The sequence below is a fragment of the Procambarus clarkii genome, chromosome 48, assembly GCF_040958095.1.
Source record: "Procambarus clarkii isolate CNS0578487 chromosome 48, FALCON_Pclarkii_2.0, whole genome shotgun sequence".
Classification (NCBI taxonomy): domain Eukaryota; kingdom Metazoa; phylum Arthropoda; class Malacostraca; order Decapoda; family Cambaridae; genus Procambarus; species Procambarus clarkii.
Genome location: NC_091197.1, coordinates 33,795,805 through 33,816,364, shown reverse-complemented (window position 1 = coordinate 33,816,364; position 20,560 = coordinate 33,795,805). Strand labels below are relative to the sequence as shown.

At 42.0% G+C, this 20,560-nt stretch overlaps 1 protein-coding gene across 1 annotated transcript in view; it reads left to right on the top strand.

The window, feature by feature from the left end:
- The first annotated feature begins 4,114 nt into the window (after positions 1-4,114).
- LOC123764826 (serine-rich adhesin for platelets) overlaps positions 4,115-20,560 on the top strand; it is a 41,037-nt gene continuing 24,591 nt past the window's right edge. Inside the window, exons 1-6 of the mRNA XM_045753015.2 lie at positions 4,115-4,227; positions 5,515-5,557; positions 8,643-8,749; positions 12,219-12,329; positions 15,827-15,893; positions 20,014-20,188. Coding sequence (XP_045608971.2) covers positions 4,163-4,227; positions 5,515-5,557; positions 8,643-8,749; positions 12,219-12,329; positions 15,827-15,893; positions 20,014-20,188 — 568 coding nt within the window. The 5' untranslated portion in view covers positions 4,115-4,162. The remainder of the gene's footprint in view (positions 4,228-5,514; positions 5,558-8,642; positions 8,750-12,218; positions 12,330-15,826; positions 15,894-20,013; positions 20,189-20,560) is intronic.

Below are 20,560 nucleotides of genomic sequence, written 5' to 3'. Positions count from 1 at the left end.
TAGGGAGTTAAACAAGGGGGCTGTGTGTTGTCTGAAAGCAGAATTTGATATTATTCTGATAGCAGATTTTTGCTGGGTGATGATGGACTTGAGGTGGTTTGCAGTGGTTGAACCCCATGCACAGATACCATAGTTGAGATAGGGATAGATTAGTGCATAATATAGAGAGATGAGAGCAGAGTTAGGAACATAATATCTGATTTTGGAGAGTATACCAACTGTTTTAGAGACTTTCTTAGTTATGTGTTGTATGTGGGTGCTCTTGTCTAGGAATATGCCAAGAAACTTTCCATCATTTTTATTGCTAATGTTTACATTGTCTATCTGAAGCTGAATTGCATTTGTAGATTTGCTTCCAAATAAGATGTAGTAGGTCTTTTCTATGTTAAGTGTTAGTTTGTTGGTTGACATCCATAAGTGGACTTTTTTTAGTTCATTATTAACAACACCATTTAGTGTATGTGGGTTGGGGTTGGAGTAAATGAGGGTAGTATCATCAGCAAACAAAATAGGTTTCAGAATGTTAGAGACATTAGGCAGATCATTGATGTATGTAAGAAATAGAAGAGGTCCAAAGATGCTGCCCTGTGGCACTCCAACGGTTATTGGTAGAGTGGGAGAGGTTATATTATTGATGGCTACACATTGGTGTCTATTACTAAGATAGGATTGGATATAGTCCAGTGCATGGCCTCGGATTCCATAATGAAGGAGTTTACATAAGAGGCAATCGTGATTAACAGTATCAAAGGCCTTTCTCAGGTCAATGAAGAGTCCAATTGGAAACTCACCTTTGTCAAGGGCTGAGTAAATTATATCAAGGAGACTAATAATAATAATAATAATAATAATAATAATAATAATAATAATAATAATAATAATTTTTATTTAGGTAAGGTACATACATAAAGAGATTTTACAAAGTTTGTTGGCTTTATAGATAGAGCTAGTACATACAATGCCTAAAGCCACTATCACGCAAAGCGTTTCGGGCAGGAAAAACATTAATGACTAAAGCTTAAAACTAATGGGTAAAAAGAATAAAATGTGTTGAGTACAAATAAAAATAGGGGTAAAAGAGGGGGAACATTGTTGAAAAAGCAGCACAAATACAATTACAAATTATTACAGAAAATTACATTCAAACAGCGTTGATTTGAAAAAAAAAAACATACATGGGTTGACAACAGAGGGCATTGCATCGTTGGTACTCTTTTGGGAGCGGAAGCCAAACTGACAGGGGCTAAGAATGTCGAATTTTACGAGATAGGAGTAGAGCTGTTTGTAGATAATTTTTTCAAATATTTTTGATAGTATGGGTAGGTTCGATATTGGTCTGTAGTTGTTTATGTCTGCCGGATTACCTCCTTTATGAACTGGCGTTACTCTTGCGTTTTTAAGGATATCAGGGAAGGTATGACACTCAAGGGATTTGTTGAACAGCAGAGCTATAGGTGGCGCTTATGGTGACTTTGGGTAGCTTATGGTGACTTTGGGTAGTTTATGGTGACTTTGGGTAGCATATAGTGACTTTGGGTAGCTTATGGTGACTTTAGGTAGTTTATGGTGACTTTAGGTAGCTTATGGTGACTTTAGGTAGCTTATGGTGACTTTGGGTAGCTTGTGGTGACTTTGGGTAGCTTATGGTGACTTTGGGTAGCATATAGTGACTTTGGGTAGTTTATGGTGACTTTGGGTAGTTTATGGTGACTTTGGGTAGCATATAGTGACTTTGGGTAGCTTATGGTGACTTTAGGTAGCTTATGGTGACTTTGGGTAGCTTGTGGTGACTTTGGGTAGCTTATGGTGACTTTGGGTAGCTTATGGTGACTTTGGGTAGTTTATGGTGACTTTGTGTTGCTTATGGGGACTTTGGGTAGCTTATGGTGACGTTGGGTAGCTTATGGTGACTTTGGGTAGCTTATGGTGACTTTGGGTAGCTTATGGTGACTTTGGGTAGCTTATGGTGACTTTGGGTAGTTTATGGTGACTTTGGGTAGTTTATGGTGACTTTGGGTAGCTTATGGTGACTTTGGGTAGCTTATGGTGACTTTGGGTAGCTTATGGTGACTTTGGGTAGCTTATGGTGACTTTGGGTAGCTTATGGTGACTTTGGGTAGTTTATGGTGACTATGGGTAGCTTATGGTGACTTTGGGTAGTTTATGGTGACTATGGGTAGCTTATGGTGACTTTGGGTAGCTTATGGTGACTTTGGGTAGCTTATGGTGACGTTGGGTAGCTTATGGTGACTTTGGGTAGCTTATGGTGACTTTGGGTAGCTTATGGTGACTTTGGGTAGCTTATGGTGACTTTGGGTAGCTTATGGTGACTTTGGGTAGTTTATGGTGACTATGGGTAGCTTATGGTGACTTTGGGTAGCTTATGGTGACTTTGGGTAGTTTATGGTGACTTTGGGTAGTTTATGGTGACTTTGGGTAGCTTATGGTGACTTTGGGTAGCTTATGGTGACTTTGGGTAGCTTATGGTGACTTTGGGTAGCTTATGGTGACTTTGGGTAGCTTATGGTGACTTTGGGTAGTTTATGGTGACTTTGGGTAGTTTATGGTGACTTTGGGTAGTTTATGGTGACTTTGGGTAACGTATAGTGACTTTGGGTAGCTTGTACTCACCTAATTGTGCTTGCGGGGGTTGAGCTTTGGCTCTTTGGTCCCGCCTCTCAACTGTCAATCAACTGGTGTACAGATTCCTGAGCCTACTGGGTTCTATCATATCTACATTTGAAACTGTGTATGGAGTCAGCCTCCACCACATCACTTCCTAATGCATTCCATTTATTAACTACTCTGACACTGAAAAAATTCTTTCTAACGTCTCTGTGGCTCATCTGGGTACTAAGTTTCCACCTGTGTCCCCTTGTTCGTGACGTCCCACCCGTGCTGAAGAGTTTGTCTTTGTCCACCCTGTCAATTCCCCTGAGAACTTTGTAGGTGGTTATCATGTCTCCCCTTACTCTTCTGTTTTCCAGGGATGTATGGTTCAGCTCCTTTAGCCTTTCCTCGTAGCTCATTCCTCTCAGTTCCGGGACAAGCCTGGTGGCATACCGCTGAATCTTCTCTAACTTTATCTTGTGTTTAACTAGGTATGGACTCCAGGCTGGAGCTGCATACTCTAGGATTGGTCTTACATAAGTGGTATACAGGGTCCTGAACGATTCCTTACACAAGTTTCTAAAGGCAGTTCTTATGTTGGCCAGTCTAGCATATGCCGCTGATGATATTCTTTTGAAGTGGGCCTCTGGGGACAGGTTCGGTGTGATATCAACCCTCAGATCTTTCTCTCTATTTGACTCTTGCAGGATTTCACCTCCCAGATGATACCTTGTGTTCAGCCTCCTGCTCCCTTCGCCTAATTTCATTACCTTACACTTTCCTGAGTTGAACTTTAACAGTCATTTTCTAGACCATTCCTTCAGTTTGTCCAGGTCATCCTGTAGTCTCTGTCTATCTTCATCCGTCTTGATTCTTCTCATAATTTTTACATCATCAGCTTTGACTTTGTGGTGACTTTGGGTAGCTTATAGTGACTTTGGGTAGCTTATAGTGACTTTGGGTAGTTTATGGTGACTTTGGGTAGTTTATGGTGACTTTGGGTAGTTTATGGTGACTTTGGGTAGTTTATGGTGACTTTGGGTAGCTTGTGGTGACTTTGGGTAGTTTATGGTGACTTTGGGTAGTTTATGGTGACTTTGGGTAGCTTGTGGTGACTTTGGGTAGCTTGTGGTGACTTTGGGTAGCTTTGGTAGTTCTAAGGACCGTGCGTAGCATCTTTAAGAATCTTTGTTTGGTTAGCAATCATTGCAGTCACTTTGCTGTGTCGGCTATCTGCAGTTTATGACCGCATCATACGCACTGTATTTTTGTATTATATTGCGTAAAATATAGATTTTACGCATGATTTATAATTTTGCTAGCAATTACCTACTTAAAATTATCTGTTAGATTAAGAATCGCTTTGCGTGCTAGTGGCTTTGCAAGAATGTAAAAATATCACTCTAATGTAATCTCAACAACCCACTGTACCTTCTTGTAAACAAGATATTATAATTATTATTATTATTAGTATAGTTGTGTGGTTGTTACGTCACTGAGGGGCGTGACGTCACGGAGGGATGTGACGTCACCAAGCCCCGCTGAAGTTCAAATGTTGTTGTTGTTGTGTGGCGGCGGCGGCAACATGGCGGACTCCAGCCACGGCAAGGAAAATATGTGAGTATGGCGGGAAGGTGGAGCCGTGAGGGTGTGTGGAGGACATGAGTGGTGTGTGGAGGACATTAGTGGTGTGTGATGAGCCCGGTGACCTACTGGGCGAGTGTGTGGTGAGGGAGAGTGTGTGTGTGAGACTGGTGTTACTGATGGCGTTATGTCCGCTCATGTCCGCTCCCAAATATCTCTTGATTCTTTCATTTGTCTTCATTAATCAGGTCCTTCTGGCCCCTCTTTGCTTACTAAATGTGTCGGGCATGACCTTCCCTCTCTCCCTTCCTGCTGCCAGTCAGGTTATCCTCCAGTATTCTCGACCTGATTACTGGAGCACTATCCAAGGTGTCGGTGACGCTGGTCTGTAATTGTCTGTCTGTCTGTCCCGTCTTGAATATTCGGGTGACATTTGCTGCCTTCCATAATTCTGGAGGAATTCCTGTCCACTTGGGGTGGACGGTAGAGTGACGGTCTCGCTTCATGCAGGTCGGCGTTCAAAACCCCGACGGTCCACAAGTGGTCGGGCACCATTCCTTTCCCTCCGTCCCATCCCACACCCATATCCTCGCCCCTTCCCAGTGCTATAGAGTAGTAATGGCTTGGGGCTTTACCTTGATAGTTCCCTCGTGTTTCGAGTGTTTAACTAAAACCCCAGTGTGCGCGTGTACTCGCCTAATTGTGCTTGCGGGGGCTGAGCTCTGGCTCTTTGGTCCCGCCTCTCGACTGTGTGTGTGTGTGTGCGCACATGTGTGAGAAAGTCACTCTCCGCAATCTCCTTCAGTAGCCACGGTGATATTAACTTTGGCTCGATTGATTTTGTTGCATCTAGTTCCTTCAAGAGTTTATTTTAACCTCTTCCTCTGTGACTACAATGTCATCCAGTGTTTCCTCTGGCCTTTCATCACCCAGCTATGGTCTCCACATTGGCTTTGTTGTAAAGACCTCCTGAAATCTTTTTTTTTGGTTCCTCACACGCCTCCTTGTCGTTTTCCGTAAGACTTCCCTCTTATTGCTGTTTTTCTCCATATATGACTATAAGAGCTTTGTTTAAAAAAATGTTTAAATAAAATACTTACATATATAAGGGGGTGGTAGAAGACAATATGCGCACGTGGAAGTTCGACAAGTCTCCCCCGGGTGCTGCTTATCATCTTCAAGGCTTATGGGGTCCCTATGAACAACCAGAGGCTGTTCCCTGTTATATATATTTATATTATGTAATAATTATATAATAATTTATTGGATTTTATTAAAATGTACAATAAACCTGTAAGCTTATACTGTGTTGTATTTCAGACTTGAGGAAGGAGCGAGTCGCAGGAACAGTCGGCGATCCTCCGTAAGTTGAGACAATTGTTCCCACGCTGCTGATTGTAGTGAGTGAATGTGTGTAATTACTCAAGAGCAGTTACAAAATAGGAGCTAAGCTTATGGTGTTCTGTCTTGCCATTATTCTTTGTCATTTGATGCTTTGAAACTACTGATGGTGATGACATCCACGGCCTTTTTCACTTGCTGTGACTGTCCACCAGGGGGCCAGTGGCTGAGCGGACAGAACGCTGGACGAGTGATCCTGTGGTCCCGGGTTCGATCCCGGGTGCCGGCAAGAAACAATGGGCAGAGTTTCTTTCACCCTGATGCCCCTGTTACCTAGCAGTAAATAGGTACCTGGGGGTTAGTCAGCTGTCACGGGCTGCTTCCTTAAGGTGGAGGCCTGGTCAAGGACCAGGCCGCGGGGACTCTAAGCCCCGAAATCATCTCGAGATAACCTCAAGATAACCTCTTTGCAAAAGTGAACTTTGATATTTTTGGGGAACTATGTTTTGTTTGAACTGATGAACTCTTGTTTTTGAAGTTGCCAGTTTAAAGAATTCCTCATCAATTTTGTACAATCCTGTTATTTTCCATGTAGTGATTATATTGCTTCTTTTTCTTCTATCTTTGGCATATTAATGCCTCTAGCTTGTCAACACCCAAGTCAGGAGGCGAAGAATGTGGCCACTGGTGTTCTCTTGTCTGTAGTACTGCTTGGCACTCGCTTTCCCTTTCAGAGCAGGATTGATCTCTAAATTGGAGGGAATACAGAGAACCTATACGGCACGCATAGAAAGGATAAAACTTCTAAATTATTGGGCCCATCTCGAAGCTCTCAAAATGTACTCTCCAGAACGGAGACGAGAAAGGCATCAAATATATACATTCGTGGAAGATACTGGAGGGCCAGGTCCCAAATTTGCATAGTAGAATAACAACATACTGGAGCAAAAGGTACGGAAGGAAATGCAGAATATAACCAGCGGGGCGTAGAGGTGCCATAGGCACAATCTGAACTTCAGGGGGTCCATGGCTGTTCAACACCCTCCCAGCAAGCATTAGAAATATTGCTTGAACAAAGGTGGATGTCTTCAAGATGCACTTAGACAAGTTCTTGCAAGAAGTGCTGGACCAACCGGGTTGTAGTGGTTGCAACATCAGCTGGTTTGACCAAGTTAACACAAGTCGAGCCTGGTCCCAAGCTCTTCTACTCTTCTAATTGAGGAGTAGAACAACTACCGAAACCTCCCGATTTATTTATTCCTTCAGAATAGGGTCATACAGCTTGGGAAGAGCAGCCAACACTGCCACAGCAGAGGGCAAGACATCCCCCCACCTGCAAGAGGCCCCTTGTTGAATGCTTCAACATCCTCCATGAACCAATCCGTTGCAGCTCAAGAAGGCCCATGAAGTGCACGACAGGACCCAAACGTAAAGGGGCATGAAGGTTGTCCGCCACAGTTGCAGCCAACATAGGACCTGGACATAGAACTGCACAAAACCCCGGTATCAAAAAAGTACGTGCGCAAACAGGCAGTGTTGACCAAGCCACACACTAGAAAGTGAAGGGACGACGACGTTTCGATCCGTCCTGGACCATTCCAAGTAGATTGTTCTTGAATCATCAGTCGATTGTCCCTAAACACATTCGACTTTAGAATCATCCAGAACGGACCGAAACGTCGTCGTCCCTTCAATTTCTAGTGTGTGGTTTGGTAAACATATTTGTCACATTATTGTGACTCCTCGTCTGCAAACAGGCAGTCATTGAGAGGCTCAGATAAGTCCCCCTGCCCCCCCAGAAACACCTGTAACACGATTGACACGTGCCACCAATGCGTGCAGTAATGACAATAGCCGCCCCAAGCGAAAAAAAGGAATTGTCTGCCAGCCAAGATGATTACGGACCCTCGTAATGTATCCAATAAGGAGAAGACAGACTCGAAAGAGGCTGCATTCATCAATGAGGTGTACACAGTCTTGTGGGAGGTATGTAAAAAGGGCCTCTCAGTGCCTCCGCAGGGACCAAAGAGGAAGGAAACTTGTGGATAGATGACCCAAAGGGGGTTCAAAAATACATGGAATCAAACTCTGGCGAGAGCCGCACCCAAATCAAACTCGTACAGGGAGGGGGGATACAAAAACCTTTTCCTCGGCATCAGAAGCGGCTGGATGACAGAAGGCTGCCTCCCTCCTCCTGAACAAGTGAAGTCAGGAGCGAACCAGCTTGTGCTAGTTTCATGAAATTTTTTTCATTTGCCGACGTGGTTTGGGGAGTTCTTGAGGCTGGTCTCGTTTGAAGCCAGCAATAGTTTTTGTTTTGTTGACTTTCTGGGTGCCTTTGCCGGTGGTGGCATAGATGAACAAGTTAATAAACAATACCACTCCCTACACCTCTGAGGGACTGCGTTCTGGCACCAGTCCCCAGTAGGCCATAGTAGGTCCCATGACTGATGGGACCTACTAGTATGACACTCTTAAGAGATAGTAGCTTCAGGGAGCCACAAGGGGCTCCCCCAGAAATATGTATACTACTGTACACTATAAAATGATCTCATTCTTTCCTTGTATGGAATAAGTAGAGTTCCAAGTGGGTTTAATACTCTTTTTCCACATGATGACTTTGAGAGACCGTTTTGGCTTCACTGAGCAGTACCATGGGTACCTCGCCTAGTTACTGCCTCATTCACTTCCCTTGTTATTCGGCTCATTCTTTCTATTGCTTCACATGTTATGTCATCCATCAGTGTGTAGACGTAGCTTTCCTGTCCTAACATTACCTTTCGTTGAGAAAATCCGTGGGAGCCATGATGAGGATTCGAACCTATGCAGTGGGTGTTTTCCCCACACTCTAGGCAACTAGGCCACAACATGGCCATGAACCTAGTTTAGTGTGCGTGGGAACGCTCGCCGCATAAGTTAGATTCCCCATCGTGGCTCCTATGAATTTTCTCGATGATATCACGTTAGTGTGATTATTCTGTGTACATGTATTACCTTTCATTCTTGTGATGTGTGCAAGATTTATTAGGTTTCAATTTTTCATTGTTAATTAAAAAGTGACAACCACATAAATGACTTTAAAATAAAAAAGAGCACTTTATTGGCAGATATTGAAAGATCTCCCGGACAGGAAGCCCCTCGAGTGCATACAGAGTAACACACTTCAGCGGCGGTCACTCAAGAGAGTTTCCTTCGCTGACACCAACACCATCAAGTAAGCACCAATTTTATCTCCATTCAGTTTTTCCTTCTCTGAAATTAAGACTCTTATAATTTATATTTTTACTCATTAACCTTGAAAGATTGGCTCTTGACACCTTACTTGTGCCCAGCTGGTGGCACGGTGGTAACACTCCCCCTGCACCTAGCGAGAAATTTAGTCTGGATTTGTATATTCAATCCTACCTGATGCCATGTAGGATTGACTAGGTGTCAATCCTTGACTGTTTGCTCTGTTCACCCAGTAGTAATTGGATACCAAGTTGGTGACTGATTGGCAAGTTGTAAGCCTTACCGTACTAGTTTTTTCTCGGGAAAGTCTAATAGGGTAAGGCTTATCATGAAGTGTTAGAAAAGTAGAGCTCTCGGCCTGCTAACAGGAATCGGAAATCATCTGCTTTTGTACCCACCTGTGAAGGAAAAAACTCCACCATACAAGTTACGAGTATTTCCTTACATTTCTTTGACTCGTTTACATTTCTGGCTTTCACTGTAAGGGTAAGAATGGGTTTTGTTAGTTGTATTCTAGAGTGGCTTCCAATCTTGTGCCTTACACAACATGCCCACTTATCCCACTTTTTCTCAATTTAAGGAGGCTGTCCCTTTTCCAATTTATCTGTTCCCCTCGGTATCTTGTATGTTGTGAGCATGTTTCCTGCTCTCTGTCCTCTAGGGTTATGAGTGTTTCATTAACTTATCCTCATAGCTTGACCCTCTTATCTCTGGCACCAATCTTGTTGTGAACCTCTCTACTTTTCCAGTTTTGGTTTTATGCTTCACAAAGTATGGCTTCCATGCTGATGCTGCATATTCCAGTATTAGTCTAACAAATGTTGTGTAAATTGTCTTGCAAGAGTCCAGATTTAGGTTTCTAAATGATATTGTAATGTTTGGCACTATCCTGTATGCTGCAGATGTTGCCCTGTTTGTATGCCTCTGGTGTTAGTGTTGGAATTATATCCATTTCCACTTTCATTCCAATTCCTGTAGTTGCCTTCCCCTTATGGTGCGGATACCTCCTGGTCCCCTTTCTCCCTTTTTCATTATCTTAGTTAAGTTGCTCCTGGAATCTAATCCTATTTGTCCAATCTTGGAGTTTGTCAAGGTCCTCCTGTAACTTTCTGTAGTCCTCTGTTTCTGGGGGAGCCCCTTGTAGCTCCCTAAAGCTATCGCTGAGATTGCTTCCAACTACTTAGGCCAGAGGAGAGAACTTGATAAATGGCTTCAAAGGATACCAAATCAACCGGGTTGAGTCTGTCAGGCTGCATCGATCCACATCAAATAGCCTGATTAACCAGACCTTCAACCAAGAGTCCAGGTCTGAAATCGGGCCATGGGGACGTTTATCATAGGAATAATTGACAGGTATAAGACAGTTATGGGTATACATCAGTCACAGAGTTGTTTAGCCTTCTGGGGACCAGAACATGGTGTCCCATCTCCCCAACACAGGTGCAGAGAGCAGGTGAAATGCTGGTGCCTCACTGGGAAAACATTCAGAAAGTTGGCAAAGTAATGCAGACCACTGCTGAATTAAAAAAAAAAAAAGCCATAAACTGCCAAACTCCTTTCAAACCATGTAAAAAAGCAGTCGAAACTCGTAATGGGTCGACTTGTTGGTTAGTTTGTCCAGAGGCACATCAATTATTGTCCAGTGGTGGTTATTCGTCTTATCTTTGTGCCTCTTATTCTCTTTCGATGGATGTCTTGTGGATTGGTCCTCTTTCCTTGGTCCCCCCCTATTCCTAGGGTCACATTTCTTAGGTACTCCGCTGTATTAATATGTCTAGCAACCCTGCAGTCCAAGCCAGGTCAGCCCTCTTGCCAATGAGGTTCTGAAATATACTGTACAATACCTCAATCATGTCTTTCAAATTGTCCTTGGATGTTTTTCAGGCACAGGGTTTTGTGACCTAACAAGGTCTTGATGACCCCTTTTGTTAGTCTATATTCCTAGACCTAATCAATCTTTTCTTTCACTTTGCTCTCTCTGCCCTCTCTCCTCCCTCTCTCCTCCCTGGTAAGTGCATTTCCTTGTTCTTCTAAAGGGGAGTTTTTAGCCTGTTTCAGTCTCGGTTGTAATTTTTCTACAGTTGGGGTCTGTTTTAGGGTGCCTACCTTTCTGGGTGCCTAACCTCGGTCGATGCAGACATGGAATCCTCCAAAAACAGTGGGGTTTCCATAGGCCGTTGCTGCCTTCACCTCTCTGAGGGAACCAGGTTCTGGCTTGTGGTTCGTAGTAGGCATGACAATGCCATATGACTGAAGCCCCAGACTAATATAGCTAATGTCAATCCTATAGCTCCAGGGAGCTTCCGGAGCTCACCCAGAAAATGGCATTTCATTACATTCAACCCTGGTTTTTTAGCTTTATTACTAGGAGTTATATTAGAATACTTTTTAGCTAATAATGCTAGGGAAAAATCCCCTAGTATTAGAATGTTTTAGCTCTTGCTCCCTTTGAGTCTGTGGCTACTGAGTCAATGTTTAAACATTTTAAGATGACTAATCACTGGCATCTTGCTACACAAAGATGTGTGAAGCAGTTGGATGTTGCTGTGAATGTTTACTTGGACAGTGGTTCCTATTCTTAATGATGTGGAAGATCTATGCTTTTGGTGTGGATGGTATTATTGCTAATCACCCTTTTCTACATTTCTCTTGAGCCCATCCTCCTGTTTAATTAGTAGAGTACAGCACTTAGAGTAACAATGAGGACCATGGTGCAGTACATGTGATGTAATGGTTAAGTAGAAATCATTACCATTTGAATTTGGACAAACTGGAAAAGGTTTTGTATGTGTTGTAAAGAACCTAAACTTGCCTAACCTTCCTAGGCCTAATGCGTGCTATCTGAGGCCTAATGTAGTACATGTGCTATACTAGATTTGTTTTTGAGTTTTTGTTCTTTTCGGGCTATAAAGTGAATAGTACCAGATTCTACTACCTGATTGCCTTTTATGGCAATATTTGTACTATGATACACATAGTACAAACTCACTAATGGACTAATGATGCACTAATAATAAACTCACTCAAACTGATGTTGAACTATCAACATCAGAGGCCCGAGACTATTCGACACGCTTCCACTACACATAAGGGGCATAACTGGCCGACCCCTCACAGTGTTCAAGAGAGAACTTGATAAACACCTCCTAAGGATACCTGATCAACCAGACTGTGACTCATACGTCGGGCTGTGAGCAGCCACGACCAACATCCTGGTTGACCAGTCCAGCAACCAGGAGGCCTGGTCGGGGATCGGCCGCGGGGACATTGAGCCCCAAAATGATCACAAGGTAACCAGAGCTACAAAAAGTACTATCTAAACAGGAGGATGGGTTGTTGTTTTCTTTTCCTTTGGGCTGATGCCATCCCATGAATGGGGTAATGATAATGACTGCCAGTTATTAATTTTTGTTTGTTTACTGATGCAAGTTGTATGATTTTGTGTTAATTAGGGAGTTCCTGGCAACAATGGAAATGACAGAGTGGAACAGCACGTACGAGATGCCAATTGCTCACGACTCTTCCACCTCGATGGACATAAGTGTAGCAGAGAAATCGATGAGGTAAATGTAATGTGTATTCAAAACGAATAACAAATTTTATTTTATACTGTGTTACAATTTGCATGGCATAGAATTTATAAGAAATGTTTGCATGGTTTCCTACATTGTACAAGTGTTTGCTCTGATATGGCTAGTTGCTCAGTTTGATTTTTCTGGGAAGGCTCCAAGTTAGCTCCCTGTTGCTAACAGTTCTGGATAGGTTCACACCAGTTATATTGCACCAGATCCTTGTAAGTGTTTAATAGCTACTGCAGACAAGAGGACAAAACCTAGTCCTTCAGAGGTGCTGATAGCAGAGGATCACTAACCAAGGAAATGGCCAAATGAAAGGTGAGTGAGACAAAACAAAACAAAACAGCAAGGCAAGAGTAAATGAACAAAACCAAATGCCTAGATACCCGTTTGATGGGCTTCTGGGAGTTCTTCTACTCCCTAAGCCCGGTCTGAGGCCAGGCTTGACTAGCAGTTTGGTCATTTCACGGCTAGCTCAGGTGTACCCCGTCAGTCATTTGACTGGTGCTACAGTGTTTAGTGCTCCACTTTTGCCTTACTCTTTGGATTCTGGATTTTCGAGGCAAGTGCTTCCTATCCTTTGAATTCTCCTGCTGGAACAAAAGGGCCTCCATCTGTGGGGCTGCTCCTTCCTAGCCAGTGCCGGAAGCAGTTGAGCTGGTGTTTTCCTATGTGGCGTTCATTGTCTTTAGTTCTAGGTGTGGTGTGGATCCTCCACACCACATCCTAGAAAGACAAATTCTAGACACCTAGAAAGAGAACCAGACCTAGAAAGGGAATTCAGACGGTACTTCAAAAGAAGGAAAAAATAATGGAAATGCTTAAGCAGGCACGTCTCCCTGCAAAGGAGGAATAATTTAAACAGGGAGATTGAAGAAATAGAGCAGAGACTGAAATCATCATATCAGATTGAAGAAAGGCAACTAGAACAGAAAGTAGTACAAGAGATAAAGAAAAAACAAAAATATTTCTTATGTGCAAAATCAAATTAAGGACCACTGTCAGTATTGGACCTAGTCTTATAAGTGAAGGTTCTTACATAGAGGATGACAAGGAAATTAGTGAAATCCTAAAAAAGCAGTACGAGGGCATGTTTAGCACCCCAATAAACAGCATGAAAATGGAGGATCTGGACAGCTTCTTTATGCATGATATCCAAACCCCTGAAAATGTTGATATCAACATGAACGCTGCAGATTTTGAAGAGAAATTGACATGCCCATGCATTCAGCCCCGGATCCAGACTCTTGAAGTTGAATATTTATAAAGAAATGCAAAGTGCCAGTAGCACAGGCAGTCGGTATAGTGTGGAGGAGGAGCTTGGACATGGGATACAGTATACCAGAAGTGCTTAAATCAGCAGACATAGCCCTTCTACACAAGGTAGGGAGCAAAGCATTGGCTAAGAATTACAGGTAGGTTGCACTAATGTCACACACAAAAGTATTTGAGAGAGTGATCAGGAGTCAAATCTCGAGTTTTATGGTGACGAATGACCTCCACAACCCAGGCCAACATTGATTTAAAGCAGGAAGATCGTGCCTTGCTCGGCTTCTTGACGACTATGAAGCATGTGACTGTGAAGAGGGTCAGGAGGAGGACCACTCTAGAAAGAGAACAATAGATAAAAAATATCACAAATGCTTAAGCAAACAAGACTTTCACAACAAAGAAAAATAAATCTAAACAGAGATCGAAGAAATAGAGCAGACACTGAAGCGATCATATGAGAGAGGAAATGGAATTGGAACACACAACTATACAAAAGATAAAAAAAAAAAATCTAATTTTTTTCTTGTTTGCAAAATCAAAATAACAATCTCCTCCAGTATTGGACCTTTACTTACAACTGAAGGTTCGTATACAGAGGATAACGGAGATTAGTAAAATTCTAAAAGGGCAGTATGAGACTTGTGTTTAGCCCACCAATAAACAACATGAAAGTTGAAGATCCACACAGCTTCTTTATTAATGACATCCAAGCTGCAGGTAATATAACTGATATTAACATGAACTTGGAAGACTTTCAAAGAGAAATTGACATGCCCATGCTTTTGGCCCTTAGTCCTGACTCGTAGAATTCAATATTCATAAAGAAATGTAAAGTACCAGTAGCACGAGCACTCGGTGTAATGTGGAGGAAGAGCCTGGATACAGGGGAGATACCAGCAGCACTTAAATCAGCAGATATAGCTCCACTGCACAAGGGAGGTAGTAAAGCTTTGGCAAAAAATTATAGATCACAACACATACAATAAAAGATTTTGAAAGAATGATTAGGAATCAAATTTCCAGTTTAATGGAAAACAATTAACTTCACAACCCAGGACAACATGGATTTAGAGCGAGAAGTTCCTATCCATCACAGTCACTCAATCACTGTGACAAAATCACAGAAGCTTTAAAAGGAAAAACAAAATGCAGAAGTTGAATGCACAGATTTTGCAGGGGCACTTAACAGATGTGACCATGGGGGGATAACACACAAATCAGTAGATCATAATGGATAATAATCAGATCAGTAGGGAGATGACTGAGATCAGTAGGCATAATGGATAAAGTGGGGCATTTGACTGTCAAACAGAATACAGTGTGTGATGGTCAGTCAAATAAGATCAGGCCAAAGTGCAGTGAAGAGCTGCACTTGGGACTACCCTGGGTTACTAGACAGTACTCCAGGGTACTGTCCTTGCATCACTGCTATTTCTTATTCTTATCTTGGATATAGACAAAAATACTAGTCAAAGCTTCATGTCATCCTTTTACGGAGCATAATCAACCCTGGAGCATACTCTCCAAGTATGCTCCAGGGTTTGTTTGCCTGGTAGTGGTAATCAATTCTTGTGTTTTGAGCTAGTTTGAATGAATTGCTTGTTTCGTGTGAATTGATTATACTATGGGACCCTGAGGACGTGTTGCAGTTTCAAGGCTTCTTATCATGTGAACCCTTCAGTTGTCTAAAGCTGTGCTGACTTTGTGGAGGCTTTTTCTGGTTGGGGTGACAGATTGGCACCTGCTCCCTGCTGCTCTGTGAAGGGGCCAGGTTTTGCATCTGATCCCTGGTGGGCCAAACACAACTTCCACGACTCGAGTGATCTTTCAGTATGCGGCAATCTTGGGAAGATAGCTTCACGGAGGCACCAGATCTCCTCCAAGAAGAGGGATGTCTTTACATTCAGTGCTGGGTTTCCCAAACTATAAAACTGACTGTAGAAAGTGAAATTTTTGGTGATCCATTACTACTTTTTGGTACTTTTGACAAAATAGTTAATATCATTTAATTAAGGAGGATGGGTGGTTATGAAATGGTTACTACATTACGTGAAAATATTTCTTACGGTATCGTCCTTTGTTTTCCTGTAGCGGTGAACATTAGTATGATGTAAAACTTTTCCCCTCAGGTTCTCCACTTGATATATACTTTCACTTCCTCAAACAGTACACTTCTTAAAACACTAATGCCAGATGTTTATCTCTAACAACAGAGTAGATGATGATGAAGATAATGATGAGGATAACGAGATGGTGCCACATCTGAGCAGTGTCGACCAGGTGAGTTAGTATATCTATGCAAGTTTTGTTAATGCTTTTACAATTGTTTGGAATACAGTATATGTCTGGGCAGTAGTTCTCCTGTGCTTATAAGCTGGACATTACTGGTCAAACAAGGCAAGAATTCTTGCAAATCTCCTTTGTGTGTGTGTGCGTGCGTGCGTGCGTGTGTAATTACCTAAGTGTAATTACCTAAGTGTAATTACCTAAGTGTAATTACCTAAGTGTAGTTACAGGATGAGAGCTACGCTCGTGGTGTCCCGTCTTCCCAGCACTCTTTGTCATATAACGCTTTGAAACTACTGACGGTCTTGGCCTCCACCACCTTCTCACTTAACTTGTTCCAACCGTCTACCACTCTATTTGCGAAGGTGAATTTTCTTGTATTTCTTCGGCATCTGTGTTTAGCTAGTTTAAATCTATAACCTCTTGTTCTTGAAATTCCAGGTCTCAGGAAGTCTTCCCTGTCAATTTTATCAATTCCTGTAACTATTTTGTATGTAGTGATCATATCACCTCTTTTTCTTCTGTCTTCTAGTTTTGGCATATTTAATGCTTCTAACCTCTCCTCGTAGCTCTTGCCCTTCAGTTCTGGGAGCCACTTAGTAGCATGTCTTTGCACCTTTTCCAGTTTGTTGATGTGCTTCTTAAGATATGGGCACCACACAACAGCTGCATATTCTAGCTTTGGCCTAACAAAAGTCATGAACAATTTCTTTAGTATATCGCCATCCATGTATTTAAATGCAATTCTGAAGTTAGAAAGCATAGCATAGGCTCCTTGCACAATATTCTTTATGTGGTCCTCAGGTGATAGTTTTCTATCTAGAACCACTCCTAGATCTCTTTCTTTATCAGAATTCTTTAAAGATTTCTCACATAATATATAGGTTGTGTGGGGACACTGTTCTCCTATTCCACATTCCAAAGCATGACATTTATTAACATTAAATTCCATTTGCCAAGTGGTGCTCCATATACTTATTTTGTCCTGGTCTTTTTGAAGGGCATGACAGTCATCTAAATTTCTTATCCTTCCTATTATCTTAGCATCATCAGCAAACATGTTCATATAATTCTGTATACCAACTGGTAGATCATTTATGTACACAATAAACATCACTGGTGCAAGAACTGAACCCTGTGGTACTCCACTTGTGACATTTCTCCATTCTGATACATTGCCTCTGATTACTGCCCTCATTTTTCTATCAGTCAGAAAATTTTTCATCCATGATAGAAGCTTACCTGTCACCCCTCCAATATTTTCCAGTTTCCAGAACAACCTCTTATGTGGAACTCTGTCGAAAGCCTTTTTTAGGTCCAGATAGATGCAGTCAACCCAACCATCTCTTTCCTGTAATATCTCTGTGGCTCGATCATAGAAACTGAGTAAATTCGATACACAGGATCTTCCAGATCGAAAACCATACTGTCTGTCTGATATTATATCATTTCTCTCTAGGTGTTCTACCCATTTAGTTTTGATTATTTTTTCCAATACTTTCACTATTACACTTGTCAATGATACAGGTCTATAATTGAGGGGGTCTTCCCTGCTGCCACTTTTGTAGATTGGAACTATGTTAGCCTGTTTCCACCCGTCTGCTACGATTCCTGTACACAGGGATGCCTGAAAGATCAGGTGAAGTGGAATGCTGAGCTCAGATGCACATTCTCTCAGAACCCATGGTGAAACGCCATCTGGGCCAGCTGCTTTGTTCTTACCGAGCTCCTTGAGCATTTTTTCCACTTCGTCTCTAGACACCTCTATGTGTTCTATGTTGTTCTCTGGAATTCTTATTGTATCTGGTTCCCTAAAGATTTCATTTTGTACAAACACACTTTGGAACTTTTCGTTTAGTGTTTCACACATTTCCTTTTCATCTTCCGTGAATCTATTTCCCATTTTCAACCTCTGAATATTATCCTTTACCTGCAATTTGTTGTTTATGAATTTATAGAATAGACCTGGTTCTGTTTTACATTTGTCCGCAATCCCTTTTTCAAAATTTCTTTCTGCCTCTCTCCTCACTGCCGTGTAGTTGTTTCTCGCATCTTTGTATCGCTGGTATGTTTGGGGGTTCGGCCTCTTCCTGTATTGATTCCATTTTTGTGTCTTTCGGTCTCTAGCCCTCTCGCAATTTCTATTGAACCAATCCTGTTTCCTAGTTCTGCATCTCTGTTTTGGTATAAATTTTTTTGTGCCTTTATCATATATTTCACAAAACTTGCCATACATCTCATTCACTTCCTTGCCTAGCATAAAGTCTGTCCAATTATACTCACTAAAAAAATTTCTAAGGTCACCATAATGTCCTCTCCTGAAGTCTGGTTTTTCAACTGCTTCAACCTCCTTATTTTCTTCCAGCTTATAACGCATTGCATACTTTATTCCCAAAAAGACATGGTCACTTTTACCCAAGGAAGGAAGGTACTGAATGTCAAATATCTCTTCCTCCTTCCTGGTAAATATCAAATCTAGCATGGAGGGAACGTCCCCTTCCCTCATCCTCGTAGCTTGTTTAACATGTTGATACAAGAATGTTTCCAGGATGAGGTCTACAAATTTACAGGTCCAAAAATCTTCTGTTTTAGCTTCATATGCTTCCCAGTCTATGGATTTCAAGTTGAAGTCACCGACTATCAACAGTCGTGATCTATCGTTATCCGCTCTCGCTATAATCTCTCTCATTATTGTTATAAGACCTTCACGTTTACTATCTAGCTCCTCCTTTGACCATGTGCTGCTTGGCAGTGGACTATATGCATTTATCATCATTAGTTTATCATCCTCATAGCAGATCTCTAGTGCTATTATGTCAACTTCTTGTGGATTGGCAGTCATTATTTCCTTCACCTTTAGGTGTTCTTTTACCAGCACAGCAACGCCACCGCCTTTCCTAATTTTTCTGTCCCGTCTCCAAATTGAGTAGCCCCTTGGGAATATGACCTCATTTAAAATTACATCTTCAAGTTTTGTCTCCGTGAGTGCAACAATGTCTGGTGTCTGCAGCTGTATTACATCACTTAAATCCAGTATCTTCGATCTCACTCCATCTATGTTGGTGAATGCAATCTTCAGGAACTTGTTCCCCCTCTCCTTATTCTTCACTCCCCCCTCTCTCTATTGATTTTGTTGGTTTGCCTTTATGTACCACTTTACTGGTTTGCCTACCCCTATCACTTTGTAGAAAAAAGAATTTATTTCTTCTTCATTCCTGCTCTCATTTAAATGTTTTGCCTCGGCGAGGTTCAGTTTCAGCTTCTCTCTATCTTCTTTTGAAAGATCTCGTCTTAACGACCACCCTTTCCCGTGTGTGTGTGTGTGCGCGTGCGTGCGTGTGCGAGCGTGCGTGTGCGTGGGGGGGGGGGGGGATGTATTAACCCAAATATTATTCAAACTTTTCAACAAACTTTATAAGGAGACCAGTTATCGTGTTCTTTGCAGCTAGTCGGGTTCGGGTTCCTGGTGAACTGGCAAAACTCCCAGTTGGTCCTGTCATATGTTTGGACTTGGCTGGTCCTTATTTGGGACTCTCGGTCAGCATATCTTTCCCCTGCCTCCGGTGGCCTTTACCCGGCTGCACCACCGCCATCTGTTGGTGTTGAGGTTGCCTTTGGTTGCTCGTAGTTGTGACAGCTTGACTTTGCCTGCATAAAACTGTGTTTTCTCTGGGCAAAATGTGGCTTTGATGGCTCTTCTGGCACTTTTGAACCCAGCAGGAAAGGCCATTATATTACATTCAACACTTTGAAGTAAATTGTTTTGTGAAACGGTCATCTGTTATATGAATCAAATTGGCTCAAAGAAACATAATTTAATAAAGTAATCATGTTACTTTGATGTTCTAATGAAGTTTTAAAGCTAATTTTATACAGACAATAAATCTATGAAATCTATTGCTTGAAATGTTAATATGAAAATAAGAGTTCAGGTCGTTAAGCTCAATTTTTAGTGAACATAATTATTTCCCCAATAAACCAAAGTAACAATAAGTTAGTTTAGTGTCATGATTTGATACTAGTCGTCTTAAACTTTGACACTGTACTTTATTTTATTTTTTTTTTTTACTTTTTTTATTTATATTATTTAAGTTGCATTTGTTTGTGGACACAGGTGAGTACGGAAGAAAGTGGTCTCGGGTCTAACACAGTTGAACAGTTGATGAAATCCACTCCAGTCTGTGGTCCCCAGACAGGCCAGCCTTCTGCTCAAGTATCCGAAGAGATAGCCGACTTGAGAAACTTCATCGCCAATTTACTGGATATAAAATCTCCAACTGCAACTTCAGGTTAGTTTATCAGAATTATACATCAGTGTTGAGTTACATATCCAAGCACCTTTTTAATGCATCTTAAGAGAATTATTTCCTTGGTGGACAGGAGCTCGTATACAAGCAAGGTACAAGTTTTAGTCCGCTTGTAACAGTGCTAAAGTGTCATGAATGTTTGTGGGGTTCCCACAGTAACTTGCCTATACACTGGTTCTGGTACCACAGAAAACTCCACAAAACTGCACTACACTACACACACCAATCACAATTGCGTAATGCACCAAATGAACAAATCCACAAGGGACGTGACGAGGATTCGAACCTGCGTCGGAGAGCATCCCAGACGCTGCCTTAATGGACTGAGTTACGACATGGTCAAAAAGAGTTGAA